The 16,622-nt window shown below is 44.8% G+C and overlaps 1 protein-coding gene across 1 annotated transcript; it reads left to right on the top strand.

The window, feature by feature from the left end:
• Positions 1–1,134: 1,134 nt before the first annotated feature.
• Positions 1,135–15,962, top strand: LOC6585805 (apolipophorins). The gene is made up of 7 exons (XM_002011395.4): positions 1,135–1,256; positions 1,817–1,916; positions 5,366–12,531; positions 12,788–13,008; positions 13,153–15,265; positions 15,343–15,463; positions 15,537–15,962. Exons 2-7 carry the CDS (start codon positions 1,850–1,852, stop codon positions 15,857–15,859), a joined length of 10,011 nt encoding a protein of 3,336 aa, XP_002011431.1. The 5' UTR covers positions 1,135–1,256; positions 1,817–1,849; the 3' UTR covers positions 15,860–15,962.
• Positions 15,963–16,622: the final 660 nt, after the last annotated feature.

Genomic DNA, 16,622 nt, shown 5'->3' on the forward strand with positions numbered 1-16,622 from the left:
ATCGAGCCGTTTTGCTTTCGAGCAACTTTTAATTAAAGATTAAAGTTTCTTATCAGCCATTAGCTGCAGTTCATATACTCGAGCATACACAACATACGTACACATGTCTTTATTGGTACATTCACACGAGTATGTAGTGGTGCTTACAGATATAGATTGAATGGAAAGATTTTACTTTTCAGGTTTTCTTTTACCTCCCCGAGCTAGCGAAAGAATTGTTCAACTGGTTCCCAAAGGGGCTATAGCCTTGAATTTTGGTAAATAACAGGAATGTTAGATAATACACACATATGTATATACAAGTGACTCAAAAATACATTCTCCAACGCATGTGCAGGGGGTCCCAGAAGGAGCAAAGTGCCGAGTTCTCCATGTGTGTGTAGACTGAGAGAAAAGCATTTGACAATCGTTTGACAGACTTACACATTTGTTTAGCGCATGACCTTGGGCCGAGCATCATAGACCATTGCATAATTTGTAGCTAATAGCAGAATACCACTTGAAAATGAAGCATCAGATATCAAATGCCCATACGTTATTATACTGACCTTTGACATTTTCTGTCAGTGTACATATACAGATTGTATGTATATTGCTACGCATTTAATCTCATCGTCGGCTTGATACTAGATCACTCTCACTTGCCTAACACACATACGTATGCACATGTGTGTACACGTACACGTATGCATTCACAAGTACACACATAAGTACGAGAATGCGCCAAGTCCTCTTCTGATAATAGAAAATTCATAGCAGCAGGGGCCAACGCAGCGGCAGCGGTAGCGGCAGCGGTAGCGGCAGCGGTAGCGGTAGCGGCAGCACCCACCCTTATGTTGTGTGCTTGAAAATTGATATATGTTTGTATATGATAATTGAGAACGATCGCCAACCGTGTGAGAGAGCTGTGAGGCTGCCCCTCTCTCTACCTTGCTCTTTCCCTCAGAAGAAGAGAGAGGAGCACTAGTGATAAGTAAGTGTCCTCACTCACTCTCTCCTTCTTTCAGTATAAAGAAAGATGCACTCTCACACACACACGTAATATAGATATATGCTATACACACACAGCCACGTTAGACGTTGTATTTAAACTGTGTTCTAGTGGAAAATACGGCTTAATTCGAAGTCACTTGTCGTCCGATCCGATTCGTATATTAAATCAGTGTCGCGAGCTAAGTGTGCTGTGCTGGAATTGTGTCTCTCTATGAACGCAATTCAGTGAAAGGAATTTAAATCAGATTTCAACTGTGAGCAAGGTATACAAGATCTTGTCCTGCCCATGGGCGTACCGCAACAACGACAACAAGCGCAACAATGAAATGAATTTAATTCAATTAAATAAAATACAACTAAAATAATTATATATAACTAAATAAAGAATATATAAGTACATTAATAACAAACAAATAAATATACACGGTAATTGAACTCACCAGATTCAAAATACATAATAATAAAAAAATTACTAATATATAAATTATATAAAATTACGAAAGAAAAAAATATATATACAAAGCAAATTTAGGATTGAATCCTAGGTCATATTATATAATAACGATTTTTAAAAAATTTATTATAATGTATAGTGCATACGAATACATTTAATATTTAAAAATATTGGCTATCATATAAAATGATAACAAGATGATACAAAATCATGATAAAAAGAACTATACAATTTATAAATTACTGTAAATTATAAAAAATAAAAATATAATGCAATTTTGTATATTAAAACAATATAAAATAAAATGTATAAGATATACTGAAGATCATACAGAGTTATGCATCCTAATGTATTATTCATTTCTATTAGGCTAACCCAAAGGGGGCCGGAACAGTGAAAAACATGGCGATTCCCTTTCCAATTCGGGGATTCCTGATATTTATTCTACTTGTGGGTACAGCCAACTCCGGTAAGTACGCTGATACTAACGAAGTAGCAAATATACTACTAACAATGTCACATATGTGGAATACGTTCAAATTGTTTAAACTCTATAAAATTTAGGGTCATCCCAATGCAATAACACATAAGCTTCACAAGTTTAAGACTATGAATCTATATTTTTGTCAACTATATACGAAATGAAATATATAGTACAGATACAACAATTATAAAAGTAAACAAGTAAGACAGCTCTAGTCGAGACTGCTCGACTACAAGATCCCCTGAACCCTTCGTGCAACTGATATTTCAATAATTATTCGCATATGCATAAACACGCATGGGCTGCCGTGTGCGCTTACTATGAGAACTTAATTGTTTAATAACTTTTTTTGTGGAAATACGATCTTCAGATTAATACAATGAAATGCGTGCACTTGCCAAAACACAAGTCTCTAGTATTTGAAATACGCCTTTTACAAAAGTGAGGGTGAGGGGGTGGATATAGGGGTGAGGGGTAAATTTTAACAAAAATCGAAATGGTATAAAAATTTAAAAAATATACATATAAAGTTTGGAGACTTTGGCCTTAAAGATGTAGGAGATATACACTTGCCAGAAAAACTATGCGTACAGGCCTAACGTGCGACTTTGAAAGAGAATAAATATGATAAATAATAGGATTATTATCAATATTATATTTTTTAGTGAAAAACTATTTAATAACACACATTTAACAACAATTTTTTTTAAATAATATTAAACAGTTTTTTTTTTTTATATTTTAAATAAGAAAACAAGTAAGAAAGCTCTAGTCGAGACTACTCGACTACGAGATCCCCTGAACCCTTGGAGTAATAGCTATTTCAATAATTTTTCGCGTCTTTCAGCTTACACAAGAAACACGCACACACATACACACATACATACAAACATACACACACACACACATACACAAACAATTACATACATATACACACACACAAGCATAAACACGCATGGGCCGCAGTGAGCGCTTACTATGAGAACTTAATTGCTTAATAACTTTTTTGTGGACGTACGATCTTCATGAAACTTTCAGATTATGATTATGACATGGATATGCATGTAATTGCCAAAGCACAAGTCTCTAGTATTTGAAATACGCTTTTTACAAAAGTGAGGGTGAGGGGGTGAATTTAAGGGTGGGGGGTAAATTTTAACAAAAACCGAAATTGTATAAATTGCATATAGGCATACATTAAAATTTTGGAGACTCTAGCAATAAAGGTGTAGAAGATATAATTTTATAACTGGTTTTCGATAAGGTTTTTTATCGATAAAAAAAGATCGGGATGAGTTATCGATTTTTAATGATAAACTTGATATGCGCGCTGTAATTACGAACATTTTAAAAAAAATTTGAAGTCTCTAGCTCTTATATCTTCTGAAATCGACGCGTTCATACATACGGACAGACGGACAGACGGACAGACGGACGGACGGACAGACGGACAGACGGACAGACAGACGGACAGGGCCAAATCAACTCAGCTCGTCGCCCTGATCAAGAATATATATACTTTGTGGGGTCTGCCACGCCTCCTTCTGCCTGTTACATACATTTCAACAAAACCATTATACCCTGATTTCCCATTGAAAATGGGTTCAGGGTATAAAAACAACGAAAATTCACTTAGAAAAAGTTTGCGTACAAACTAAAAAACAAAACCAAAAATAACTTTTTTTCAATGAAAATTTAAAAATTAATATGAGGTTGGATACCCCTTTCGCTTCTTGGTCTCTTCCAACCGTTTTGGCATCGATGCCACCAATTTCCGGGTGAAATCAGCCGGAATTTTGAGCCACTCCTCCATCAGAACCGATTTGAGCATGTCCTTTGAAGTAATTATTCGGTCTCTGATCCTGCGCTCCAAAAAATCCCATAAATGCTCTATGGGATTAAGGTCGGGTGACTGGGGAGGCGAATAAAGCTGGTGTCTGGTATTATAGAGCAACCAGAGCTTGACATTGTGAGCTGTGTGTTTGGGATCATTGTCATGTTGAAAGACAAAGTCCTCCCCAAGACCCAATTGTCTGGCGCTTTGGTGTAAATTGTTTTTTAAGATATGGAGGTAATCCATATGGTTCATTGTGGACTCAATAAAAGCCAAATTGACCACTCCACTTGCTGCCATACACCCCCACACCATTACGCCACCACCGCCGTGCTTAACGGTTGTAGTTAGATTTTGTACGTCGAACGCAGTGCCTCTCTTTCGCCACACAAGCTTTCTCCCCTTTATACCAAATATACAGAATTTGCTCTCATCACTAAATATCACTTGGTTCCAGTACTCAGGACTGACTTCCAAGTATTTTCTGGCGAAATCCATCCGTTTGATTTTATTTGCTTCAGAGATAAGTAGCTTCCTTCGAGCAACACGGGCATTTAATTCATTTTTCTTTAAAAATTTTCTTACGGTGTCTTCGTGGAGCTCTTTTTTGTATTTCTCTTTAACTTCCTGATTAATCTTGGCTGCAGTTAATGCGGGGTTTAGCCGCACCGTCTTCAGCACGTCCCTCTTCTCTCTCTCGGTCAGCTTTGAGGGCCTCCCAGAGCGTGGCTTTGACTGAACTGAGCCAGTCAAATTAAAGTTATTGACTACCCTTTGGACAGAAGAATGCGTTCTGCCAACAATTTCGCCAATTTCCCTAAAAGATTTCCCTTCATCGCGTAATTTCACGATGAGTTTCCTCAAATCTGGATCAATCTCTTTAGTTTTCCTGCCCATGACGAAATCTATCAACTTAATGACAAAATTTGCAAACCAACACGTGATTGACATTCTTTAATGCTTTTTTTACCGTAATATGCTGTTTAACGGTACTAAAAGCTTCACACGACGATTAGTTTGTACGCATACTTTTTCTAAGTGAATTTTCGTTGTTTTTTTCTTATTTAAAATATAAAAAAAAAACTGTTTAATATTATTTAAAAAAAATTGTTGTTAAATGTGTGTTATTAAATAGTTTTTCACTAAAAAATATAATATTGATAATAATCCTATTATTTATCATATTTATTCTCTATCAAAGTCGCACGTTAGGCCTGTACGCATAGTTTTTCTGGCAAGTGTAACTTTATAACTCATTTTCGATAATGTTTTTTATCGATAAAAAATTACGGGATGATTTTTGGTGATAAACTCGATATCCATTTAAAAAAAAATTAAGTCTCTAGGTCTTATATCTTCTGAAATCGATGCGTTCAAACATACGGACAGACGGACAGGGCGAAATCGACTCAACTCGTCGCCCTGATCAAGAATATATATACTTTATGGGGTCTGCCACGCCTCCTTCTGCCTGTTACATACATTTAACAAAACCATTAAACCCTGATAATGGGCTTAAGGTATAATAATTGAAGGAAAAACAGTTGGGAAAATATATGTAAATAATTCCTACATACGTTCATTAATTTGTAAATTTCAGATGGTAGTTGCCAAATCGGATGTCCCCGAGCCGACAATGGAGTTTTAAAGTATAAGCCGGGTAATTTTTACGAGTACAGCTTTGAGAGCATCTTAACAGTTGGATTGAGCTCGAGCAATGCCGCTGAGGCTGATGATACGAGCTTGAAAGTAACTGGCACGGCAAAGGTGTATGCCAGTGGCAATTGCGGCTACACCTTGCAGGTGGGTACTGTCAAGGTGGTAAACACAAAGGAGTCTGTGGAACGCAAGATCCTGAATAACATACAAAAGCCAGTGCAGTTCACCTTAGCCAGTGGACAGCTGGAGCCGCTGATCTGTGCCGATGCTGGCGAAAGCAGCTACTCGCTCAATATCAAGAGAGCGATCATCTCTTTGCTGCAGTCGCACACAGGTACCGAGAGCGCGAGCGAAATCGACGTCTTCGGTTCTTGCCCGACGCACAGCTCAACAGCGACATCAGGCAACGGCGAGATTCTGACAAAGGTGCGAGATCTCAACAACTGCGCTCATCGTGAGCAAATCAATAGCGGCCTGCTCTCAGGCATACTCAACGAGAAGGCAGGTGTCACGAGCAGCGCCATCTTCCAGGCTGACTACATCAGGGAGCTGAGGGTCGAGCGCGGAATTGTGGAGAATGTGCAGCTGAACGAGGTCTACAGATTCGCTGGCAGCGCCAAGGGTAGCTCCGAGGTCACTGCCAAGGTCACCACAACCCTCAAACTGAGGACCCCGACTGGCCAAGCAGGTGCCGCACCCGCTGTGGCGGCCACAGCCAAACCAGTCAGCATTATTTTCGGAAAGAGCGATGCGTACACCACGAAGAATCTGGCAGCGTTGAAGTCGGTCGTCAATGAGCTCGTCGACCTGACGGCGGACTACGTGAAGAAGGACACAGCCAAGAAGTTTGTTGAGCTCATCCGGCTTATGCGTCACTCCGACGTGGACACACTGCTGGAGCTCTCCACGGCGCCGCACCCCAAGAAGGCCTTGGCACGCAAAGTTTACCTAGATGCGCTGTTTCGCACGAACACGGCCGAGTCAGCTAAGGCCATACTGAAGCAGTTGGCAAAGCTGGAAGAGAAGGAAAAGCTGCTGGCCATCTTCTCGCTGAATCTGGTCGAAAGGGTGGACAAGGAAACATTGAGTCTTGCATCGCAACAGCTGCTCCCAGCTGCACCGAAAGAAATTTACCTGGCCGTTGGCAATTTGGTTGGCAAATTCTGCAAGGAGAACCAGTGCGAGCCGAACGAAATTGGGCAGATATCGAAAAAGTTCATCGAAGGACTGAAGCACTGCAAGCCGAATACCAAAAAGGAAGAAGAGCGCATCGTCTACGTGCTCAAGGGCATTGGCAACGCCCAGACTTTAGTCAACAATGTGGCAACGGCATTAAGCGAGTGCATAACACCTGGTCGCAGTAATCGCATACGCGTCGCGGCTCTGCAAGCCTTCTCAGCCGTGAGCTGCAAGCAGGACTTGAGCTCAAAGGCACTGCAGCTGCTTAAGGACACGAACGAGGACTCTGAGCTGCGCATCGAAGCCTATTTGGCTGCCATTAAGTGCCCGACTGTTGACCTGGCCAAAGAGATCTCGAACATTATTAACGCCGAACCAGTGCACCAAGTCGGCAGCTTTATCGAGTCCAATTTGAGGGTGATACGGGACTCGACAGATCCGACGCGGGAGCACCAGAAATACTATCTCGGAAATATTCGAGTGACGAAACAGTTTCCGAAAGACTATCGCCGTTTCAGCTTCAACAATGAGCTCTCCTATCGCCTGGACGCGCTGGGCCTGAGCGGCAGCTCGGACTATAAACTGATTTACTCGCAGAATGGGTTCCTGCCCCGCGCTGCTCGCCTCAACTTGACAGCCGAGATATTGGGCAACAATTTCAATGTATTTGAGGCTAATCTGCGGCAAGAGAATCTTGAGAATCTGCTCGAATATTATGTCGGCCCAAAAGGCTTATTGAACAAAGATTTCGACGAGATTGTCAAACTGATCGAAGTCGGAAACTCTGGAAATTTGGGAAATCCTGCAGGTCGCGGCCGTCGATCGGTTGTTGACGACGCTGTCAAGATCGGCAAGAGATATAAGAGCTACGGCAGCCAGAAGTCAATACAAGACCTGAATTTGGACTTATCGATCAAATTATTTGGCTCAGAGCTCGCCTTTTTGAGCTTGGGCGACAACATACCCACGACCTTGGATGACATCATCAAGCACTTCTCAGAGGCATTCGACAAGGCCAAAAAGGAGCTGACCTCATTTGAGACGCAATATGCAAGCCATCAGTTGTTTTTGGACAGTCAACTCAGCTACCCGACAGGTGTGGGAATACCTTTGGAGCTGGGCGCTCAAGGCTTCGCGGCGAACAAAGTCGACTTCGCTGTCAACATCGACGTGAATGCGATCCTAGAACAGAACTGGCAGCGAGCCAAATACCGTTTGAAGTTCGTGCCCAGCATTGACGTGACTGTCAATCTACAGCTCGGCTTCAACACTCAGGTGTTGGCGACAGGAGTGCGCGTGGCGACTAGCGCCCACACAGCAACCGGCAGCGATGTATCAATCGCCCTGATTAAAGACGGCGACGGCTTCAATGTGAACGTCGAGCTGCCGCGTGAGAAACTGGAGCTGGTCGACATACAAGTCAAGTCCGAGTTCTACGTAGCCGAGCAGGATAAGGCAATCAAGCCGGTGCCATTGAGAGTGGCCAAGAGTAAACAGGCGTCGTCGCCAAATGAGAACTGCCTAAATCAGTTCAATGACTTGGGTCTAGGTTTGTGTATCAAGTCGAGCACTCCCCTTCTAACAGACAACTCGCTCATTGACGAGCTGAAATCGTCGCACGACTACAGCCTCTCCGTTTACCTGACCTCCGAGCGCAAGATCAATGTGAAGGGCACACACCTGACTCTGCCCACGGGCAGTCAACAATGGAAGCTGCAGTACAGTACGCCCGAGTCGAAGGTTTCACATGACACGAGCCTGGCATTCGAGCTGGGCACCAAGCCGAATATCTATGGACGCCTCTCCTTGGACAACTCACAATATCATCTGGCTGTCGAGGCGGGCTTCAAAGACAGCAATCAAGAGCTTGTTCTCTACGGCCAGCACGAACAGAACAAGGACATTAAGAAGTCGAAAATAGGCTTCATTAAGACCGGCAACGAGTACAGGCCAGTCATCGAGATTGAAGACAAGAATGGTCTCACCAAAAACATCAACGGCTACCATGCCAACGGCCTGATCGTCGTCCAGAAGACGACCGAGAAACAGACGAGATATAATTTCCAGAATTTCCAAATACTTAACCGCAACAACGATCGTATTCAGCTAAATGGCTGGGTCGATTTGTCGCCCACCTCGTTGGAATCGGAGCTTCGGATATCACCAAATCAGGAATCGTATCTGCTCAAGTCCAACTTCAAGCTGGACAATAATCAGTATGCATTGGGTGTGTTCGTGAACGATGAACGCAAGCCGGAGAACGTCTACGGAACGTCGGCGCAACTGAAAATCGGCAAAGATGTTTACACCCTGCAACTGGTTGGCAAGGCCTTGCAGTGGTCTGTGAATAGTGAGACCGAATTGGGCTATGTGAATGCGGCAAACTCGAATAAGCTGCGCTCGGCCAAGTTCTCGCAGAGCCTCATTGTGCAGCAGAAGAACAAGCATCTGGGCTCGCTGGATATCAAAACAAGACTCGATGAGAATCAATTCGAATTGAATGCGGCAGCAGCGAGTGGGCAGAAGCTGGCAACAGTGGATATTAAGTACGAGGCAAACCAGCGTTCCGTACACGACTACGAGCTGACTGCTAAGGCGAAGTACAACAAGCACACGGTAGATGTTGTCTCCAGGTGCCTGATGAACAACAACCTGTTCAACATTGACAACAGCTTGACGACCAGCTGGGGCACCTCGCTGACAGCCAAGGGCGAGCTGGGCCAGCGGTACTCACCGCAGGACATACACATTGACCTGCAGGGAACCGCTCAGCTCACGGTCAAGGAGAAGCCAGTGCAATGGCTGCTCAAGGTGTTGGGCGTACCGGATAAAACGAGTAGTGAGTTGCGCATTAGCCGCGACAACGCCGAGCTGCTCAAGTTGCTCAGCGAGTCACAGCATCCGCAGGACAAGCTCTCATCGGCGAAGATCAATTTGATTGTCAAGAACCTGCTGACAGCGAAGGCCGACTTGAAGATCGCTAAGAATAACAAAGGCGAATTGGTGGCCTCAGTTGAGACCCTGAAAACGGAGCCGAAGCACAAGCTCGAGGTGGATACCAAGTTCCACATACAGCAGCCGAAGTACGACATTGACAGCATCGTCACCTTGGATGGCAGCAAGAAGATCCATCTGAAGACTGAAAACAATATTGAGAAGCTCAAGTTTACGACGAAGAACCTTTTCGAATGGAATGAGAAAAAGTATTCCTTCGATGCAAACGGCGGCGTCAAGGGCGAGTGGCGTACGAATGGCGACGTTCAAGGCGCATTCAAATTGACCACACCTGAGAACCGTATTGTCGATGGCACGCTAGCTCGCCACTTGACAACCAATCCCAGGACCCAGCTGCGACAAGGTAGTCTCGATGTGCAAGTCAATGAGCAGGACGCAGCGGGCGGCAAGAAGCGATCCATCTCGTACAAAGGCACACTCGACCGAATGAATATCAAAACTCAAGAGATTTCAGTCAACAACCAGCTGACCTACATGGACTTCAATGGAAAGAAGACTGAGCTCACCGCACACGGCGAATATACACTCAAAGGCTCAAAGAGCGCCAAGGCCTTCGATATCGAAGTCAAAGTCGAGGGCCAGCTGGTCGAGAAGCCCATCGAGGTGGCTGTGGTCATTGAAGAGTTGACCGAAAATAGTTTGGTGGGCCGCATTTCAGGCAAATACGGCCAGAGTGTGACAGCTAATCTGAGTGGAAAATATAGTGGTGCAGGTGAGCCCAGCACACCTGCCACATACGAGCTGCAGCTGAAGGTACAAGCGCCCGAGACTAGGTTCAAGAATCTACAATTGAGCAGCAACGGCAAAGTGGGTAGTGAGATTCTTGAGTTTGTGTTGAGCACGAAGTCAGACAATGGCGACTACACAAAGGTAAACACGGTCTGGCAGGGCAATGCCAAGCAGGGCACCTACACATTCAATGCCCAAAACAATCACCTTCAAGCACCGGTGAAGGTCTCCGGCAGCTACCAGAATGACAAGACGGGCAGCTTCAGGGACGGCGATGCCAAGGGCAAGCAGCAATTCACGATCAATGCCGAGTATGGCGACAAGTACATTAAGAGCAATGCCGACGTTAGCTTCGAAGATGCCAATGCCGCATCCCTGAGCTACAAGCTGGACACAAGCAACGATTATTTGAAGAACATTGAAGTTGTTATTCGGAACCAAAAGCCAGCCGAGGGCAACTATGTGCTCAGTGCCCATGTGAAGCAGGCCGGCAAGAGCTATACGGTCGACTCGAAAATCTATAGCTCCAGTCATAAGAAGGGACTCGACCTACGCGCCACGTTGCCTGACAGTCAACCGATTATCTTGGCAGCACTTCTGGAGATCCTGGGTGAGCGTAAAGCGAAGCTTTCACTGGACATACAAAATCTGATCGATCTGGACCTGCAGCTGAGTGGTGAGGCGTCGTATGTGAGTGTCGACGATTTCTACATTGTTGGCAACTGGAATTCGAAGAAGCTTCACCTGGACAACTACGAACTGGATGTGAGGGCGCAAGGCAAAAGCGTCAAGGTACTGCTCAAGCATTCACAGGGCGTCGATTTCTCTGGCAACGCCAGCTACAGCTTGAAGAAGGAACAGAAAAAGTCAACCATTGAAGGTCAGGGTCAGATGCAATACAAAGGTAAGACCCACAATGGCAACTTCAAGCTGCAACGCCAGCAGTTCAATCTCGAAGAGGATCAGGAAATCGGCTTCGCTTACACATTCAACGGCAACATCGGACCCAAGAACGGCGTCTCCACCATTAAGTTGACGAACAAGGAATTCAATACCAAACTGTCGATATGCGAGGAAAGAAAGCAGTGCACCAACATCCAGCTGCAGTCGAGCGTTAGAATCGTCGAGGACAAGTTGCAGCACGACGTGCTCGTCCTTTTAGATCTGCGAGAGCTCGGCTATCCCTATGAGCTGGAGCTCAAATCGAAGAATATTCGTGAGAGCTTCAAGACTATGTACAACCTCGATGCTCGCGTCATATCCAGCAACAGTTTGAAGTACCAGCTCACGGCCTCCGCTGATCCGTCAGCCATAACTATTCAGGTGACCCTGCCCAAGCGACAAATTGCGTTCGAGACCAAGCAACAGATACCCGAACGCCATCAGCTGTTTGGGCGCTACGAGCAATCGGCTGCCTTTTACATAGACAAGCTGCAGCGGCCGAATGACGTGGCACGCGTCTCGGCGGTATTGGACTTGACAGGTGTCGAACAGGTGTCCATTACTGGCAAGGGTCAGCTTAAGCTGGAGCACCCCACTATTCGCCCGTTGACCATCAGCGGTAGCCTGGACGCGAACCGCAACCAGCGCGTATTAAACAGCGAGCTTGTCTTTGACATCTTCCGGTCACCTGAGCAGAAGATAGTTGTAACGCACCAAATTCGCAATAGTCAGGCAGACAACGGCTTCAATCTAAGCTCGCGACAGGAAATCAAATCAACAGGGCTGCGCTTCCAGTACGAGCTGAAAACGAACTCGGCCCTCAATCTGGAAACCAAGGAGTTCAGTGCCAGCAGCGAGCTGCAGAGCAGCACAAGCGACTTGGCAGCCGGTGTCCAGCTCCTGGGCAATAAAGAGCGCTTCGAGCTGCAGCTAAGTGCATTGAATGAACAGATCGTTCGGCTGGCCGGTACCTTCGATTGGCAAAAACTCAATTCGAAGCTACAGATTTTCGGACAGAAGCCAGTGGAACTCTCGAGCGAATTACAGCCGACTTGGGCCAAACTCACGCTGAAACGACAAGGTCTTATTGATGCCAATGCTGAGGTCAAGCTGGGCAAGGAATTCAAATTCGATGTTGTTGGCGCCGGCAAACCCATTTTGAATGGACGCATCGCTCTGGATGCAGCCAACTTCCTGCAGACCAACTATAAAACTAATGATGACGATGTCAAAGCATTCTTGGTAAGGAAAATTTCATAAACATACATAGACCACATAGATCGGAATTCATACTGATTGATCGAGCGAACGAAACACATTTGTCCGTCGATCCATCTGTCTGTCCGTCTAGGCTAGATATCTGGCATAGCTCAGGTATACCATATTCATATTATAGTCTCTCATTCCACTCGATTTTCGCTAGAGAGTCTGATAAATCTGTAAATTGTGTTGGTATATTTAATTGAACAAACCCACATAATTTGTCCATCTCCCCTAGGAATCTGTGGAATCAGAAATCAACAAAGAAACTGAAGCGGTAACTACCAATTTGAAGAAGCGCTTCGAAAAGGTCCGTCAGGATGTTGAGCAAAATGCCAAACTTGCGGCGGACAGTGCTCCAGACTTTACAAAGCTAAGAAACGGCTACGAGAGTCAGGTGAAGACCATAATCAAGGAGCTCGAAAGCGATCCATTATTGAAACCCATCGTGGATGCTATGTAAGTACTGTCATTATTATGTTTCTCCTTACACCCCGAACCTCGTATCATTTGCAATGCTTCAGGGTATACAATTATATATTCATAACTAATTATTTTCATATTCATTTGCTCAAATCACAAATGATCCATTCAACTTTTTAGACGGACCCTTTTCGAGAAGATAAACAAGGCGATTGATGAGTTGACAAAGTTGATATCAGAAAACTATGAGAAGTTGACGAAGACAGTCAAGGAAATTCTAGATAAACTAAACGATCTGTGGGAGAACTCACTACTCAAGATCTGGGAACAATTGATCGTATCGCTATCGAAGGTGGGGGGACAGCTGCGCATCGAGCTAGTAAACATCTACACGAATGTGGCCAAGGAGTTTGTCGCATGGCTAGAGAAATACGGACCCGCATTGAAGAACTATGGCAAGGCAATTAGCGACGCATTCAGGCCGTTGCACGAAGCAGCCCAGGAGCTGATCAAGGTTGTGCTGCATTCAGTTGAGGAGCTGCTGGACGAGCTCAAAGAATTTGTTGCCAAGTTGCCGACATTCGAGGCGCTGCGTAATGAGGTGGCCAACAAAATAAAGGAGTGGAAGCTCTTGGAGCGGACCTTGGAGACACTCAACAATATCTTTGACCAATTGAATATTCTGCCCCAAACTCCGGAAATAGCTGAATTATTGCAAAAGCTGCACGAATTCCTAGAAGCGAAGCTCAGACAGCAGCCGGTCGACGACGACAAATGGTTGAACGATTTATCCAAACTGTTACTGAGAGCCGTTCGTTCCGTTTTGGCCGCGCTCAACGGTAGCAAATCTGTTGAGAACGTTGCACTCTTTGGCGACTCGTCTCTCAGTTTGTGGCCTTCGTCCCTTGATGGCTTTGCTAAGTTGCCATTGGTGCTGTCGTTCCGGTCGAGCGTTATCAACTTCCTGTTGAACGAAAACTGGGAGGGCATATTCAAGAAGGACCTCCTCTCCAACTGGCTATTCTTCCATGACTTTGAGCTGCATGGCCACATTGTGGATGGACAGCATGTCTTCAGTTTCGATGGTCAGAGCTTTGCCTATCCCGGCAATTGCAAATACATCTTCGCACAAGACAGTGTGGACAAGAACTTCACGGTGATTGGCCAGCTGAATAACGGCAAACTAAAGGCCATAACGCTAATTGACCGCGATGGCAATTTCGTGGAGGTCAGCGATAATGTCGCCCTCAAAGTGAACGGAAAGCCTGTTGAATACCCACAACACCTCCCCGGCATTCACACGTGGCGCCGCTTCTACACGGTTCACATCCACTCGGAATATGGCGTCAGCGTAGTATGCACAACCGACCTGAAAGTGTGCCACGTCAATGTAAACGGATTCTACACAAGCAAGACCCGCGGCCTGCTGGGCAACGGCAACGCCGAGCCGTACGACGACTTACTGCTAATCGATGGCACCCTCGCGAGTGACTCGGCTGCTCTGGGCAACGACTACGCGGTCGGCAAGTGCAGCCCCGTGGCATTTGACAAGAGCCAGTTGGAAGGGCAACGCAACGACATATGCTCGGACATATTTGGCATCGACTCCCCATTGGCCGTGCACTATTTAGCATTGGACGCTCGTCCTTATCGCAGCGCCTGTGACGTTGCCGTAGCAAGTGTACCTGAAAAGGACAGAGAATCGCTGGCCTGCACTTTCGCCCTAGCCTACGGGTCAGCCCTGAAACTGCAAAAGAAATGGGTGTTGCTGCCACCACGCTGCTTGAAATGCACCGGTGCTGTGGGTCAGCGCGAACTGGGCGAAGAGTTCACCGTCAAAATCCCATCGAACAAGGCCGATGTCGTCTTTGTGGTGGACATCAATGTGTCACCAACTGTGTTGGCCAATTTGATAGCTCCGGCAATCACCGACATTCGCGATTCACTAAAAACCCGCGGATTCACCGACGTCCAGGTTGGCGTAATAGCTTTTGACGAGACGAAACGCTACCCTGCACTTCTTACTAGTGACAATGGCAAAATCAACTACAAAGGCAACGTGGCCAACGTTCAATTGAATGGACCGAACAATTTCTGTGAGAACTGTGTGGAGCAAATTATAACCGAAAAGCGTATATTGGAGGTCTACAACATGCTGGAGCGCTTCATCAAATCCATTGTACCCCAATCCGATGAAAAAGCGTTCCACCTGGCCTTGGACTATCCGTTCCGCGCGGGTGCTGCCAAGAGCATAATTGGAGTCCGCAGTAATTCGCTCGAGTACAACAATTGGGTAATGCCAAATTTTTTTTTCTTTGGTATATATGTGCATACAAAAATACTAATATATATGGGTATATTTTTATCTAGTGGAAATTCGTACGTGCTCAAATAACCGGAACCACGACCAAATTCGACGGCGCTTTGCTCCACCTAATTGCACCAATCAAGGGACTCGCTGTAGAGGGTGTGCCAGCTGAAAAGCTAGTTGGTAGGTCTTTTCTCAAATATTGTAATCTGAGTAATGAAAGCAATTCTAAAGACTAAAATCCTTATTTATAAAGGCTTCAATGCTCGCCTGGTCGCCACTCTGGATGGCAAGGACAATAAGAAACGCGCGAAACTGCAATTCGAAAATGATATGGGCATTGACTTCGTACTCAACAACGGCGGATGGGCATTCAACACACAAAACTTTGATAAACTTAAGGCAGGCGATCAGAAGAAGTTGCTGAACCAGGTGACGTCCTCCATTGCGGATACACTCTTCAAAACGGAAACGATCAGCGAGTGCCGCTGCCTGCCCGTGCACGGCCTGCATGGCCAGCACAAGTGCCAGATCAAATCGTCGATCTTTGTGCCCAACAAGAAACCCAAAGCGGCGTAAGGAGCAAACCCAAACATAACAATATTATATGTCATCTGCAATTTACATTAATTAAACAAAAAGAAATGAAGTAAAATAAACTCCGAACTCTTTCAATATAAAATGTATACTCACATTTAATATAAGCATGAACTCAACCCTTTATATTCCCACAGCACATATATTTGCAAATTTATGACCCACGCCCAGCCCACTTGTTAAAATATTTGGAAATGGAACCAAATTGATCAGAGATGCGCCAGCGTTCAGCGAATAATACGACTAACTGTATAACACACCAGTTAGCAGATTTTGCTCTGTTATCCCAGCTGAAACCTGGCGGGCAGTTATTACAAAATCGAAAACTGAGAATGATTATGGGTATTACATCTAATAAAACATACAATCTGCCAGAAGCAGCTCTACAGCCTTGGAAGAATCCAATTATTCCAAAGCCATTATACACGAAGGTCAATGTTAAAATGTTAAATGAGTGCATGAGCAATAATATAAAACCTTTAAATTGTTTATATAAAACTTTTAATAAGCTGCCCAGCTTGCTTTATTTTATCTACAGCTTTTAAAATAGATTAAAGTGTAAGAATTGCTTCCTTTTCATAAAATTTTAAAAGCACGCTCACCAATTTCGGAAATAATGACGTCACACCGTTAACTTAACGGATCGCTTTGCCCAACCTATCACTCAATCGTGATATAACACTGTTGTATGGTTAGTGGTGGTATAGTCGACAATTATTTACTAAAAGTTATCGATAATGCCATA

The sequence above is a fragment of the Drosophila mojavensis genome, unplaced genomic scaffold (assembly GCF_018153725.1).
Source record: "Drosophila mojavensis isolate 15081-1352.22 unplaced genomic scaffold, ASM1815372v1 contig_151, whole genome shotgun sequence".
NCBI classification, from domain to species: domain Eukaryota; kingdom Metazoa; phylum Arthropoda; class Insecta; order Diptera; family Drosophilidae; genus Drosophila; species Drosophila mojavensis.

Bases quoted from the DNA above. Each gene is read 5' to 3' on its own strand.
- LOC6585805 (XM_002011395.4), top strand. From the start codon at position 1,850: ATGGCGATTCCCTTTCCAATTCGGGGATTCCTGATATTTATTCTACTT. The intron at 12,532-12,787 runs GTAAGGAAAATT...CATCTCCCCTAG, and splicing joins ACGATGTCAAAGCATTCTTG to GAATCTGTGGAATCAGAAAT. The intron at 15,464-15,536 runs GTAGGTCTTTTC...TTATTTATAAAG, and splicing joins GCCAGCTGAAAAGCTAGTTG to GCTTCAATGCTCGCCTGGTC.